Source organism: Xenopus tropicalis, chromosome 8 (assembly GCF_000004195.4).
Source record: "Xenopus tropicalis strain Nigerian chromosome 8, UCB_Xtro_10.0, whole genome shotgun sequence".
Taxonomy (NCBI): Eukaryota; Metazoa; Chordata; class Amphibia; order Anura; family Pipidae; genus Xenopus; species Xenopus tropicalis.
The window spans coordinates 73,375,661-73,392,159 of record NC_030684.2 but is presented as its reverse complement, the minus strand read 5'-3'; the positions used below and the strand labels follow the sequence as shown (position 1 = coordinate 73,392,159).

The 16,499-nt window shown below is 39.7% G+C and overlaps 2 protein-coding genes across 2 annotated transcripts in view; one reads left to right on the top strand and one right to left on the bottom strand.

The window, feature by feature from the left end:
• The window catches only part of LOC116406716 (transporter 2, ATP binding cassette subfamily B member), a 33,468-nt gene extending 18,260 nt beyond the window's left edge, over nt 1-15,208 (bottom strand). Inside the window, exons 1-3 of the mRNA XM_031891411.1 lie at nt 15,103-15,208; nt 9,218-9,750; nt 6,842-6,956 (exon numbers count right to left, since the gene is read on the bottom strand). Of these exons, the coding sequence (XP_031747271.1) occupies nt 6,842-6,956; nt 9,218-9,710 (608 nt within the window). The 5' untranslated portion in view covers nt 9,711-9,750; nt 15,103-15,208. The remainder of the gene's footprint in view (nt 1-6,841; nt 6,957-9,217; nt 9,751-15,102) is intronic.
• A 108-nt stretch (nt 15,209-15,316) lies between these two features.
• The window catches only part of tap1 (transporter 1, ATP binding cassette subfamily B member), a 39,686-nt gene continuing 38,503 nt past the window's right edge, over nt 15,317-16,499 (top strand). Inside the window, exon 1 of the mRNA XM_031891410.1 lies at nt 15,317-15,409. The gene's annotated coding sequence lies outside the window, so the exon portion shown is untranslated. The remainder of the gene's footprint in view (nt 15,410-16,499) is intronic.

Genomic DNA, 16,499 nt, shown 5'->3' with positions numbered 1-16,499 from the left:
TCTGGTAAGCCAGATCAGGTAGAGTGGATGGTTTAACCCCTAAGGTGGGTGACCATTGGCGGATGGAATAAGAAAGGTGGCGAATTGGAAAAGGGGACCAGTTAGGTCCCGGAGTGGCGGCGGTTATCCTCCGAGCTAGGGATTTGGCGGCTGGAGGATAGCACGGCTCAAGGTGGTTGTGGAAGGGCAGACTGGCAAGGGGCTCGGGGCCAGTATTTCAGTTCGGTAATGTTTGCACTTGTTACATTGATGTATTGTTATATTTAAACATGTTATGTTTGTATTCAATTTTGCACTGTTTGTATTTATAAATAAAGCTGTGGCCACTATCATTCCAACAAATGATATCGTCACACAGTTTTTATTGGTTAGTAAGGTGAGCGAGTGTAGATGGATGCTTGGGTCATGAAACCGATAATACAGCCACACAGGAGAATTCCCTTCCGTTAACGTCAAAAAGTCAGCATAGAACTAGAAAACCTTGAAAAGCAGGGTATCATTGAACGTGTGCACAATAACGTTGATGAAAGCGCATGGAATTAAAAAACAAAATCTAGTGTAAAACGTACAAATTGCTATTTCTCTTTGTGGCACGTTGCCATGACAAGGGCCTGCCTATACCTTAATTTGGTGGCAAGCTCCCATCTAATACTATATTTATTATATATACATTGATACCCAACTCCCCCCTTTGTCACATTCAAATAGATTATGTGATTTTATATCATCACGCTTGAGGCGGGTTGCCATGGCAACGGCCATATCCCACACTGAGCCACATTTTCTACTATGCCGTGCGCATAATCAGCCGCACTTCCGGGTTCGTGCTGTTGGTGTCAAGACGTCAGCCAGTGAGGGTCATACTGACGTTTTGTTATAGCGGTTAGCCATGGCAACGACCTGCCCGCATTAATTATGGCTCTTTTTAACATCACCTTTACATTGATTCATGTGCACTTTTTCTCGCTGAGGCGGGTTGCTATGACAACGGCCAATTTCCATTCTGTCACTGCGCGCGTCACCCTGTACTTCCGGGTTCGCTCTGGTATTGTGACCTGACTTGCCCATGTAGTGGGGTATAAATAACTAGTGGGAATCATAGTTGGTTTATTGGCTCCTGAGGAAGCGTGCCGTCAGCACGTGAAACGCGTTGAGCTGTTTGTTGTTGCTTTTATATCGCTGTACACTGTAAGTAGCCTGCATTGTGCAGGGGATTTATTTATTAAACAATTTTATACTATTTCCGTTTTCCTCTCCATTCTCCATTGAGAACTCACTACAATCAATAAGTGATTTGGTTTCCTACATGCTTCATTCCAATTTTGTCTGGTGAGCATTTACATTGGACATACTGAGTGGGGGTGATACACTGCATTTTGTTCATTCACAAGCACTTTTGGTGTTTGGCTCACACAGCAATTTGTACGTTTTACACTAGATTTTGTTTTTGTTTTTTAATTCCATGCGCTTCTATCAATGTTATTCTGCACACATCTGAGGCCTGTCTAAAAAGGGAGGGTTGTCCTTAAGAGGAAGCAGCACATGACTACACTGTTCCACAACACTGAAGACTGTGTTTAAAGGATTTCCACCAAGAAGCGCTGGGCATTGGGTACTCCACCCTATAAACTATCATTGAACGTGTTTATGGGCCCACTTCTTTGGTCTCCCCAGTAGTAACAGCACCAAAATCCAAAGACCCTGACAATGTTCGAATCTGCATAGACATGTGACAAGCTAACACTGCAATCATGAGAGAGCGTCATATCACGCCAACTATAGATGGTATTATCCATGACCTCAACCAGGCTAAAATATTTTCAAAATTGGAAATAAAAGCAGGTTATTATCAACTCGAACTGCATCCAGACAGCAGATACATAACAACATTTTCTACACAATGGATTCTGGAGGTACAATCGTCTGAGTTTTGGTGTATCTTCTGTTGCTAAAGTGTTCCAGAATGTAATACAGCAAACGCTGTCTGGACTTCCAGGTGTGAAAAACTTCAGTGATGACATCTTAGTGTATGGGGCAACCCAGAAACTCATGATAAAACTCAGCTTGAATTCTATGGTTTTATTTTTTCTGGAGATGGTGTATGTACAGACCCCAGAAAGGTTGCAGCCATTCATTAGGCAAGTGCTCCTAAAGATGGCAGCGAAATATGCAGTTTCCTTGGAATGGCTAACTATTGCTCTTGTTTCATTCCTCATGTTTCTACTCTTGCAGCTCCACTGAGAGATCTGACAAAAAAAGATGAACCCTGGCACTGGGGAGAAACTGAGAAGAGTGCCTTCCAAACACTAAAACAAAGCCTAAAGAGTGAGCGGATTATGTCATACTTCAATTCTTGCAGAGAAATTGAATTAATAGTTGATGCCAGTCCAGTTGGCCTTGATGCCATACTAACACAGAAACACAAAGGTAAACAATATGTCATCGCATATGGCAGCCGTTTACTCAGTGATGTACAAAAACGATATTCTCAAACAGAGTGTGAAGCATTGGCAATAGTATGGAGCTGTGAATATTTTCACCTGTACCTGTACGGGAGTCCTTTAACTCTAGTGACAGATCACAAGTCACTATAGCTCATCTGGAATAATCCTAAATCTAAACCACCAGCCAGAATAGAGAGATGGGGCCTACGACTACAGCCATATAATTTCCACAAATCTGGTAAAGATAATCCAGCAGACTACATGTCACACCACCCCATACCATCTACACCATCCAAAAATTCCAGAGAATGTAAAGTAGCATAAGAGTATGTCAATTTTGTGTCCAGTCATGCAGTCCCAAAGGCTCTTACAATTCAAGAGCTTCAGGAAGCCACATTGAAAGATCCTGTATTACAAGCACTAGCACTGATACGCAATCGTAAATGGTATACTGTAGACAAAAACCCAGAACATTCAGCAAAGCTCACGACATTCAAAAGAGTTGCAAAGGAGCTTACAGTAACATCATCCTTTTAAGGGCATTCCACAGACTGTAAAAAGAGACAACGGCCCACCTTTTAATGGAGATCAGTTCAAGAACTTTGCTTTGTACCTTGGATTTAAACATAAGCGTATTACTCCACTGTGGCCTCAAGCAAACGGGGAGGTGGAAAGGTTCAAACGGACAATGGGGAAGTTCCTTAGAGCAACTGCATCTGAAGGCCGGCCATGGAAACAAAATTTGTTTTCTCTTCTCAGAGACTACAGGTTCACACCACATTGCACAACAGACAAATCACCTGCAGAGCTGCTGTTCAAGCGCAAACTCAGGATCAAAATTCAAGAAATTAGTGACAGGAAAACTGAGACTCTGGATAGAGATTTATTTGAAAAAGAATATAGTGCTTAATCCAAAATGAAAGCCTATTCTGACACCCATCATCATGCCAGACCCTCTGGGTTGTCCTGTGTCAGAAACACAGAAGACACAAACTGGATCCTGTGTATGATACACAACCATATACAGTTACAATCATCAAGGGCTCTATGGTAACTGCAGAAAATGATCAGCATAGTATTACCCGAAATGCTTCCTATTTCAAAAGGATTTCTGAACAAAATCGAGAATTATATTGTGATGATGACGTGCCTTTGCAAAGACTATTTCAAGAGAACACTGAAACAAACAATGATGGCTCTACAGAGTGGAGCTCAGTAGAAGAAAACACATCAGGACAGTAGACACCTGTGTCCTCTAACAGATATCCAGTGAGAATCGGCAGAAAGCCTCCTGCATATCTCAAAGACTATGAGACCAAAATATATTTCACCACATTGTGAAAGTCATCGCTAATATCTGTTTTGGCCAATGTATTTTATGTTGTTTTAAATCTAAATTAAGGGAGGGATGAAGTGTTTACCAGCATATGAGCAGAGCTGGCAGTCTTACAGGTTGTAAAATAAAGACTACAGCAAAAGCCTTCTGTGTGTGTGTGGGTCCAAACTTTACACATACATTCAAGGGAATCACACCAAGTTACTGGTTTAGATATGTAGATGACACTTGGGTTAAAATCAGATCTTACGAAGTGGCAGCCTTTACAGAACACATTAACACAGTGGACAATAACATTAAACTGGACCTGTCACCGAGACATAAAAACCTGTGTATTAAAAAATCTTTAAAAATTAAACAAGAAACCCAAATTCATTTTTATATAAACACATCCAAACCCATTATAAAGGCATTTAAAAATCCCAGCTGTCAATCATATATTGCCTGCCCCGCCTCTATGCCTTAGGCAGACAAGTACTTTAACTTTCAATTCAGCTCTCACTTTCCCCCTCCCTCCTAACCATCTAATTGTTTAGCCAGTGCATGGGCATCTGGTCCCCCATTCTGGCACATACACAAGATTTTGGGGTGATACAAAGCTTGCCTTAATAACAGTGTCCACAAAATGGTGGCTGCCTATGCTGTATTTATGTAATTCCAGCACTGAAGGAAACAAGATTTACATTACTTATATAGTGTAAGTGAAGTTAATTTTGTTTAACAAACACAATAGAAAAGAATTTCAAATAATTTCTTAGGGTGACAGGTCCCCTTTAAGTTCACAGGGGAACTGGCAAGAGGGAGAAGCTGTGCTTGGTAAATGACCTTTAATAGATAGTATACAGTCTTAAATAGGGCTTGTGCTGTTTTAATTAAGAAATATCTATGCACTTTCTATCACTTTCTGGTTCTGATGAGTGGAGGAGTAGCTTATAAAACTCATTACCAGTCCACAAGAAGAGCTCTGGTAATAAACTGCTGCAGCTTAGGGAACAGGATGGGTTTGTTTGTTCAAAGGTAAATGTGTTCTAAACACATTGCCCTGTTTTTGAAGGGAGGGTGAGGAGAAGGGCTAAAATTTAGTGGAAAAAAAACAATTTTTTAATTAGTGCTTTCAAATGGCAACAAAAAAATAGCAAAACATGGATTTTAAAACAACAGGCAGTCTCAAGTCTTAAACAAAAACTTCTTTCAGTTCAATTAAAAAGTGTAGTAAATGATTGCAACTCCTGATAGTGACTAAAAGGTCCCCCAAGTGAACAATGTAAAAGGCTGCCTAAAGTAAAAATACAACCATAGCATAACTCTCTTATGCCTTACGACTTGAAAATTGTAAAGCCTGCATATCTCTACCTTTTTTAGGAGCTCCACTGTCCATTAAATGAATTGCTAAACTAAGCAGCATTGTGACTGACCACGCCCATTTTTGAGACCACACCCCATACATACCACTCCCATTTTACAAAATTTGGCAGGTTATTTAAAGCATAAACACATTTCTGGGGGTTTTGGGGTCTTGTTTTATGTGTTATTTCAGTTTTGCTTAAAAAAGGTGCAATTGCCCTTTAATCTGCAAGTCTCAGTTCCCCCAAGAGACCTGTTTAGCTTGTTAGTTACAATTGCATCAAAGTACAGGTGTAGCTTTTCTGGGCTCTCTGCCAAACACTACTTATTTAATTAAGTTTGAGAAACATTTTTAGCTTTCAGGAGATCAAAGAGTAATGAGGGACTTTTCAATAAGAATCCAGGACTGCGGGTTGAGCTGTTAAAATCGGGACTGTCCCGCGAAAATCATGACAGTTGGGAGGTATGGCTATGGGATAGATTTTTCCAGTAGTTTGACCTTGGACGCGCTAAATATTGCATTAGACTATGCGAAAATTAACACCTACTTGAGGCAGGCGGTAATTATAGAAAAGTACAGTTCATGAGCTTTTGGCAACACAATATGGACTTTGCAGTGTTATTTATTCAAGTCTGTGTTGGCCCTAGAGTGATGCAGCCTCCAGTTTGCCGCATATAAATAGTAGCATATAAATAGTAGCCGCACATAAATAGTAGCCGCATATAAATAGTGCATATAAATAGTAGCATATAAATAGTAGCCGCATATAAATAGTAGCCGCACATAAATAGTAGGCGCATATAAATAGTAGCATATAAATAGTAGCTGCACATAAATAGTAGCCGCATATAAATAGTAGCATATAAATATTTATATGCGGCTACTATTTATATGCTACTATTTATATGTGGCTACTATTTATGTGCGGCTACTATTTATATGCTACTATTTATATGCGGCTACTATTTATATGCAATACGTAAAGATGGGAAGTGGAGCACAAGCTGATCCTCAGTAAAAACACCTTTTTATTTTAAATCATTAAAATGGTTACAAAGAGCACAACTTGACGCGTTTCGTGGCTACATGCCACTTCCTCAGAAGCTATTATATATATATATATATAAATATACTATTTATATGCACTATTTATATGTGGCTACTATTTATATGCTATTATTTATATGCGGCTACTATTTATATGCACTATTTATATGTGGCTACTATTTATATGCACTATTTATATGTGGCTACTATTTATATGCTACTATTTATATGCATTATTTATATGTGGCTACTATTTATATGCTACTATTTATATGTGGCTACTATTTATATGCTACTATTTATATGCACTATTTATATGGGGCTACTATTTATATGCTACTATTTATACGCGGCGACTATTTATTAGCGCACATAATAATAGGCGTTAATTAGCGCGCATGCGGTAAATGCCGCATGCAGCATCGCGCAGAAATTAACGCAAGTATGCTTATAGTGAATCGAGCGTTAAGTGGCGAAAATTTAGACGCGATAAAATTTTTACCGCACGCTATAAATAGTGCACGTTTTAACGCACTTTAGTGAATCAGCCCTAATAGCTCATGCATCATTGCCAGGATTTATGTAATTGTTATTTCTAATCAAAGCTTATTGGTTTATTATTATTATATTCTTTTAATAATATTTTTTTGTTTCAGTGCTGGCACTTACCTTGTAATTGAAAAAATGGCCATGAAAAGTATAGCCTCCAGGAATATGGATTCACTGTATTTTGTTGACAAAATATCAATAACACGGCCCATATAATATGGAATAAACATCTCACCTATAAGAACAATGACAATTAATAAGGGTTATATTACTGAAAGGGTGGAAGTAAGGGTGGGTCAGGGGCATGGCCAAGCAGATTAGGTAACGTTGGCTGTAAATGGGCAGGTAGTGCTTTGGTACTGGTTTAGATGTGCTCTGAGTACATTAAATAATGCAAATATTACATGTGACCAAGAATTAATGTCAGGCACCCATGGGACACACCCAAACCAGTGTTTTGTACAGTCATACTGTGTGATAAAACATTCCTGCAGGACTTCACATTAAAGGAGAACTAAAGCTTAAGTAAAAATATAGGGCAGAAATGTTGTACATTATATTTTGGGCTTCAGTATCAACCCAAGGCAACCACAGCCCTTTAGCAGGGAAAATCTGGGCCTCTAAATGTGCTCTCCCCAGTAGCTCCTCAACTTTCTTTCTGCTGATTCACTGCACATGCTCTGTGCTGCTGTCAGTTACTGAGCTTAGGGCCGACTCACAATATACTGTATATATAGAATAAAAATGTCACAATATCTGACTTATAAGAAATTGTTTCAGATACTCATTACATGGCAGCTCTGAAACCAGTGCAATTTGCACTGCTGCAATGAAAGATTTAGCCCAGATGCCCAGAGCAAACTGAGATGTTTCAGGATCTAATAAAATACAAGATAGGGAGCTCCTGTGAAAACTTTGAAGTCATGGATAATTATTGTTATAGAGATGCTGAACTGTTAGGCTGGTACAGTAAGTTCAGTATACAAAATATGTCATTTAAAAATACTGCAATGAAAGATTTAATTCAAATGTCCAAATTATTATGAAAAACTCTATAATGCTGCTTGATTTACTGAGCAAGTGAATGAGGTCCTTTTTGGGCATTGGGGCAATCTTTCAAAATGTTATAATCCTGTGCTGGTTAAAAATGCCTTTCCCATAAGTGAGTAAAACTCCCTTCATTTGCTCAGGGAACCAAACAAGGATTCTTGCATTTTCAAGATATATGAGGGGGCTGGTATATTGCAGAACATGTGTATGAGAGTACAAGTTTGAGCAGTCACTAAGAATAGAATTACAAATCATCATCATTTTTTTATATAGCACTAGCAAGTTACACAGTCTTTTACATTAATTCATAATAAACAGGGGGTCTTACAAAAATTTCACAAATAAGGGTTATAGAATAAAAATGTGATCAAAGGGACTTACCCACAAGTAAATTAGAGTATTTTTATAAATACTGTGCATTTCCTCTTTAAAGGGACAGTAATACCAAAAAAACAAAAGTGTATAAAATGAATTACAATATAATGTACTGTTGCCCTGCACTGGTAAACGTTATGAGTTTGCTTCAGAAACACTATTATAGTTTATATAAACAAAGCTGCTGTGTAGCCATGGGGGCAGCCATTAAAGCTGGAAAAAAGGGGAAAGGCATAGGTTACATAGCAGATAACAGAAAAAACACCATTATCAGGCCTGGATTTGTGGTGAAGCTACAAAGGCCCGGGTTTGGGGCGCCCAGCCCTATGTAAACGTTGTTCACATACAGAGCACTGGGGAAGGGGCATGCAGAGAACTTCAGTGATCCGTATGTAAGCTAAAAGGACGTGCATGCGCACAATCCTGTGGGGGGCAGTGGATGCCTATGGGTGCCCTCACCAGTAATCTGGCGCTGAGGATTATATTCTACAGATCTTATCTGTTATCTGCTATGTGCCTGTGCCTTTTCTCCTGCTTGAATGGCTGCCCCCATGGCTACACAGCAGCTTATTTATATAAACTATAGTAGTGTTACTGTAGCAAACACACTTTTAAAGGGCAGGGCAACAGTACATTATATTTTAACTACTTTAAAGTTCTTTAATTTTTTGGTGTTACTGTTCCTTTAAAGGATAAAAAATCCAACAACCTCAGGCCCTCTCTAAAGATCCCCCTGCAGCCCCAAACTACACCACCGGAGATTCTCAAAACTGCACGGATGGAGGGGCACCAAATCATCAAGCTTCGGGCACTTTGTTTTTGGCGATCACCAATGTGGAACCAGTTTAGGATTGGTGCACGTGCATGGCCCTGTAGCAACCTCACAAAGAAGAGGCTCTGAAGTGAGGGAGACCTTTTTTTGGGGCCTGGGGTTGTAAGTAGGCTTTTGTTCTTTTAACTTTGTGCCACACTGCTTGCTGTTAAGCTCATTCAAGTTCCCATCTACTCAAATTAGTTACTATCTGCTCAAACAACAAACTTTTCTCCACAGCATTAAAAATGTTTACTCACCAATCAGAGCAAGTGTTAGAAAGATAAATGCGCCCGACAGTTGCAACCAATCTGGTTTAGAATATTTCAGAAGTCTAAAGAAATTCTCTCTTCTTCTCTTTGATTCATTATCTTCTTGCTTTGCATTCTTCTTTGGAAATATATGTGGCAAGAGAAGGTCCCAGAGCATGCAGGCCAGGAAAACAATCAGGTGGGATTGGAGGTTGTGCTGAAAACTTTTGGGTAGTTCTGGTGAGTGGGAAATCAGCCTGAGTGTCTGGTACAAAGGCTGGGAAAGGCACATAGTAAAAATGTATATGTGATATGAGGACATCCATGGTGTATCCCGCAGTCTTAGAGATACTGTGCCCAGCACAGGGAATTTGATAAGACCCACAAGCCACAAAGCAGCTAAGAGTTTGTCAGGACAATATTTATATACAAGGTGGGCGGACAAATAATTCAATGAAACATCTAAAAGAAGGACAATTAAGGGAAGCTGCAGCTTGACCATCTTTAGTGTGTAGAGAATTGATTTGTCAGTAGAAAAAAACCTAAAGATTAAGTAAAAGTGCAAATGTAAAAATCACAAAAATTTTTGTTTGTTACATCAGTATGGCATTTTTTTCAAAGAACAAAATAATTTATTGTTTTTATAAAATAGCAATACATTTTGTATGTTAAATGTGGAACAAACTTGGAAATCAATAATACTTTTGCATTACTTTTACAATAATTTTAGGATGGATTTTAACTGCAAAATGCTACATTTGCACAAAATCCACCATGGTTTTTTTTACCCACAGTATAGCGTTTTTTACCCACAAAATTCCAGAGTTAATTATGGGCACCTTTAAACTCAAACCCAAACCTATGTCAGATTTACAAAAGTGGAAGCATATTAGCATCAATGTATGTTAACTGTTTGCAAATCACATGCGATTTGCATAATTTTAGGTGTGGCGATCATTGCGCGGCATATTCATAATTCATAAAATTCATAAAATTTAAAGGATTTGTATACCTTTTAGTATACTATACGGAGTAATATTTTTAGTATGATTTAGAGAATAATATTTTTAAAAAGTTTGCAATTGGTCGTCATTTTTATTTGTGGTTTCTGGACTATTTAGCTTATTGTTTAGTTCTCCAGATTCAAATTTCAGCAGCTATCTGGTTGCTAGGGTCCAAATTACCCTAGTAACCAGTTAGTAGTTTCAAAAAGAGATTGTAATATAAATAGGAAGAAACCTGATTAGAAAGACAATAGCGATGTGCGGGTGGAGATTTTAACAACCCGAACCCTACCCGAACCCTACTCGACCCGGCTCCCTCCATTAATAGACCCGTGCCTGCCCCACAATGATGTCACAAAAGGGGGCAGGGCTTCCGAAAGAGGAAGCTGGCAGTGTAAGGCTGCGGGCACGGAGGGTGAGCAGAAGCTCAGCCCAAACCCGCCCACAACCCCAGGTGATGTGCCGAAGGTCGGCCCCAACCCGCCCGACCCATGGGCTAAAAGACAACAGTAAAAGACAAGTAATAAAAAAATAAACAATGATAATAAAATTGTAACTTCACAGATTAATCAGCTATAGATTGCTGGGGTTAGTGACCACCATTTGAAAACTTGAAAAAGTCAAAAGAAAAAGACAAGTAATTAAATATATAAAAAATGAATACCAATTAAAAAATTGCTAAGAACTGGCCATTCTATAACGTATTAATAGTTAACCTGAAGGTAAACTACCCCTTCAATAGGTGCAAGTTAATTGTGTGTATAGACATAACATTTCTCCCGGTGCCCCTGCAGCCCAGTCTGACCCTATGCAAGGCATTTGTTTTTTAGGGCCACAGTCTACTCATTGGTAGGCCCCACTGCCCATGGAGCCTAGGTAATAATAGAGGCCCAGATCCAGCACACAAATCCAAAGTTTTGTGCTATACAACAAGCAATGGTGAACCACAATCAAAATGGTAGCCCACTTTTTAGACTGAAACTGCCAGACCTGCTAGTTTTGGGGCCAAACCATGCATTAGGATAATATTATATACAGTGTTGTCCCCAGAGACTTCTAGCCAGGTGCTCCATCCTCATTTGAAGCCAGTAGGACTGTTCATTTCTCCAAATACAGCTTTCAGTGGGATTGGCCTGCAGGAGACTTGAAGGAGTAGTTCACCTTTTACGGTAATTTATAGTATTTTATAGAATGGCTATTTCTAAGCATCTGTTCAATTGGATTTCATTTTTTATATACAGTGGTGTGAAAAACTATTTGCCCCCTTCCTGATTTCTTATTCTTTTGCATGTTTATCACACTTAAATGTTTCTGCTCATCAAAAACCGTTAACTATTAGTCAAAGATAACATAATTGAACACAAAATGCAGTTTTTAAATGAAGGTTTACGTTATTAAGGGAGAAGAAAAACTCCAAATCTACATGGCCCTGTGTGACAAAGTGATTGCCCCCCTTGTTAAAAAATAACTTAAGTGTGGTTTATCAATTTCAATTTTCAATTTCAATATCAATTTCTGTAGTCACCCCCAGGCCTGATTACTGCCACACCTGTTTCAATCAAGAAATCACTTAAATAGGAGCTACCTGACACAGAGAAGTAGACCAAAAGCACCTCAAAAGCTAGACATCATGCCAAGATCCAAAGAAATTCAGGAACAAATGAGAACAAAAGTAATTGAGATCTATCAGTCTGGAAAAGGTTATAAAGCCATTTCTAAAGCTTTGGGACTCCAGCGAACCACAGTGAGAGCCATTATCCACAAATGGCAAAACCATGGAACAGTGGTGAACCTTCTCAGGAGTGGCCGGCCGACCAAAATTACCTCAAGAGCGCAGAGACAACTCATCCGAGAGGCCACAAAAGACCCCAGGACAACATCTAAAGAACTGCAGGCCTCACTTGCCTCAATTAAGGTCAGTGTTCACGACTCCACCATAAGAAAGAGACTGGGCAAAAACGGCCTGCATGGCAGATTTCCAAGGCGCAAACCACTTTTAAGCAAAAAGAACATTAAGGCTCGTCTCAATTTTGCTAAAAAACATCTCGATGATTGCCAAGACTTTTGGGAAAATACCTTGTGGACCGACGAGACAAAAGTTGAACTTTTTGGAAGGTGCGTGTCCCGTTACATCTGGCGTAAAAGTAACACAGCATTTCAGAAAAAGAACATCATACCAACAGTAAAATATGGTGGTGGTAGTGTGATGGTCTGGGGTTGTTTTGCTGCTTCAGGACCTGGAAGGCTTGCTGTGATAGATGGAACCATGAATTCTACTGTCTACCAAAAAATCCTGAAGGAGAATGTCCGGCCATCTGGTCGTCAACTCAAGCTGAAGCGATCTTGGGTGCAGCAGCAGGACAATGACCCAAAACACACCAGCAAATCCACCTCTGAATGGCTGAAGAAAAACAAAATGAAGACTTTGGAGTGGCCTAGTCAAAGTCCTGACCTAAATCCTATTGAGATGTTGTGGCATGACCTTAAAAAGGCAGTTCATGCCCTCAAATAAAGCTGAATTACAACAATTCTGCAAAGATGAGTGGGCCAAAATTCCTCCAGAGCGCTATAAAAGACTCGTTGCAAGTTATCGCAACCGCTTGATTGCAGTTATTGCTGCTAAGGGTGGCCCAACCAGTTATTAGGTTCAGGGGGCAATTACTTTTTCACACAGGGCCATGTAGGTTTGGATTTTTTTTCTCTCTAAATAATAAAAACCCTCATTTAAAAACTGCATTTTGTGTTTACTTGTGTTATCTTTGACTAATAGTTAAATGTGTTTGATGATCAGAAACATTTTGTGTGACAAACATGCAAAAGAATAAGAAATCAGGAAGGGGGCAAATAGTTTTTCACACCACTGTATATTTGTATAATTTGCCTTCTTTTTCTCTATTTATAATAGTACTAAATTCATGCAGGTAATCTAGAAGATAAGCAGGCAATAAAGTAGCGGTCTGTGTTTACAAAATTAGGGTCCAAGTGCACAGCCCTGGAACAACGACCATGGGAGCAGATAACTATAATTATAAAATGGAAAACAAAATAGTTGAAAAGTTGAACATTCTGCCTTATATATGTTGTGTATGTATTTTGTGTAGTAGTGTCCCAGTGAAAATCCTGGGGCTGTTCAATCGAAAGTTATAGCAGATAAAAAGTCTGTGTGGGTCATAGGTAAATACACATTCTGCTTATTTATTAAAATGGCCCTGGTTGCCTTGCTTTGGATGCTATTACTTATTGCTTTTACTATGTAATGTGTTAGTGCTTCCATTACTTCTGCTCTAATTAAAAATTGTGCTCTCTGGGCCTATACTTTGCTGTCAGCAAGTCCCTTAATACTGGGACAGATAAAATGCATCTACATTTGTACAGCTGATGACAGGCACATTTTCTATAAACAAACAAAGAGGCTGAGAAAAGCACTTCAATTTAATATATTACAGCATATCCCGATAGTAATGTTCCAGGCCCATGGCTGCTGTGTCTAGGAATTCTTGGGTTTCATGGGCCTATTTTTTGAAAAGGATCCTCTATCTGCAGCTTCATCCACCCAATCCCACTGCAGATCTTGCCCTGGACTGATGCTCTGAAGCAGTTTGTCCCACAAACAGTAGCTGCATCTTATGGCAGCAGGCGTATACAATGCCTGTAATAAATCTCTAAGACTACAAGATGTGAGCAGAGTACATATATAGACCCAATACCCTATGATGCTTCCAGGCAATATATGTTTGGTAACTTAAAATCTTATGCTTACTTATCAGTGTTTGTTGCAACACTAATCTCTACACTAAACTCTATCTTTTCTGTATTACACTTTTTTGTTGCTATATTAAAGGAGACATATTGGATAAATGGGAAAACCCTAATTTTGTAGGCAATTATGAATAATATACGGTGCTGGTTTCCCTTTGGGCTAAACATTAACCCTATCTGTAACAATGGCCCCTTTACTGGAGCTCCCTATAGATCCTCTCACTTCTCTGTCCAGTGTGAAATGAAGAGTGGGCGTGTCCTAACGGTCCCTGCCAGAAGCACAGTAGGAGGGGGAGAGCCAATCACAGCCCTGCACTCCCACAAGCAAAGACAGGCTTCAGTTCCCTATCAGGTCAGCCTAGCTGCTGATTGGTTCCTATCTTATAGTGCAGGGTACGGAGGGCCATCGGCTCCCCAGCGCATCCAGAGAATTCAGCCAGCAGGAAGTGGAACAGATGGGCGGGGCTAGTGAGGTTTTGGGCGGATTTCTCAATAAATCAGCCAGAAACACAACTTTTTTAGCACAATCCTTCTATATCTAGAGGAGTATAATTCCCTGGCACATTGTAAATTTTTATAGGATATGTCTCCTTTAAAAAGTGCCTTACTAGCAAAGCCCAATATATTTTAAATGATCCTCTTGATATCCACCCACTACATGCTTGATAACCTCTTATTTGCCATTTCAAATGTACTTTCTCCCTTTTCTTTATTATGAAAGGTGGGGGCGACATTACAGCTCTCAAGAATTCCTCTCTAGACCAGAAACAAAATATAAATACATAAAAATTAGCACATGGCTTTCCAGTAAGGCAGTGAGGTGAACCCTTTGTCAGGACTTTGGTCTTCTAGCAACTAAGAGCATAGGAAATATTCAAATGGTGGAATTTCCCCATACAAAAAAGTACTTTGTGTACCCCAATTTTACTTTCTTTATATTAGGCAATCAAACGTTCTACCTGCAACACACTAATCAAAGCAAACTGATGAATGGTTGCTAAGGGTAACTAAACGTAGTAATTTTGCCCGATGTTAGGAAATCAGCCTAGAGACAGTCTAGTTATGAAGAGAGGGAAAATTTAATAATAAATGGAGGCGATACTGCCGCGGACACTCTGCTATAGCACTTACCTAGCCAGACCCAGTCATCAAAGCCTCGCAGAGTAACCAGCCTTGTACAGCTCCATTCTCTGACTGCCGTGAATAAAGGCTTCAGCAACACTGCCGCGGTGAGATCAGATAATCGCAATGTTTTTGGCAGTATGATTTGCTTTCGCTTTCGCTTTACTGGAAGCTGTGCGTTTCCAGGAATATACGGGGATTTTTAATTCTAATTCTAATAGAGTTGCGCACCCTGCAGCCAAGCCAGGCGGCACACACAGACAAGGCATACAAAGGAGCGAGCAGGTACACTGAGGGGACGCACAGCTTTTGAGAGGTAAGTGAGGGCTCCTTTGCATGCCCTGGCTTATGTACAAGGGCATTTTGTACAAACTGCAACTCTCACATGAACGGACTACGGACAGTAAATCTTAAGGGTTACACAGGGAGAAAACTGAGACTGCAGGTAGATCAGCAGTGTTACAGACACAGTCTTGTCTTACCAGGCACAGACTGACAATCTGTGAATTCTGGCAAATGCCAAGATGGCCCACTGATAGATGTCATATATAGTCACTATTTAGTGGGCTGGTGGGACTCTGCTCCTGCTTCAGTGCTAGGGACTGTTCTGAATCTTAGTCCAGGACTGAGCCTTGCTATGCACCATCCCACAGCTGCACCCTCCTCACTATAAAGGGGTTATTCATAGTTACATAGGGTTGAAAAAAGACCAGAGTCCATCAAATTCAAACCATCCGAGTAAACCCAGCACCCACAATCTATACTTACCAATCTATCCACTCACATACACAAACTATATATACAACCAGTAATACTAACTGTAGATATTAGTATCACAATAGCCTTGGATACTATGCTTGTTCAAGAACTCATCCAGGCCCCTCTTAAAGACATTAACAGAATCTGCCATTACCACATAACTAGGAAGGGCATTCCACAGCCTCACTGCCCTCACCGTGAAAAACCACCTACGCTGCTTCAAATGGAAGCTCCGTTCCTCTAATCTAAAGGGGTGACCTCTGGTGCGCTGATTGTTTTTATGGGAAAAAAGAACATCCCCCATCTGCCTATAATCCCCTCTAATGTACTTGTACAGAGTAATCATGTCCCCTCGCAAGCGCCTCTTTTCCAGAGAAAACACCCCCAACCTCGACAGTCTAACCTCATAGCTTAAATCTTCCATTCCCCCAGACATCACATATACAGGTATCGGACCCATTATCCAGAATGCTCGGGACCAAGAGTATTCCAGATAAGGGGTCTTTCCGTAATTTGGATCTCCATACCTTAAGTCTGCTAAAAAATCAATAAAATATTACATAAACCCAATAGGATTGTTTTGCATTCAATAAGGATTAATTATATCTTAGTTGGGATCAATTACAAGGTACTGTTTTATTATTACA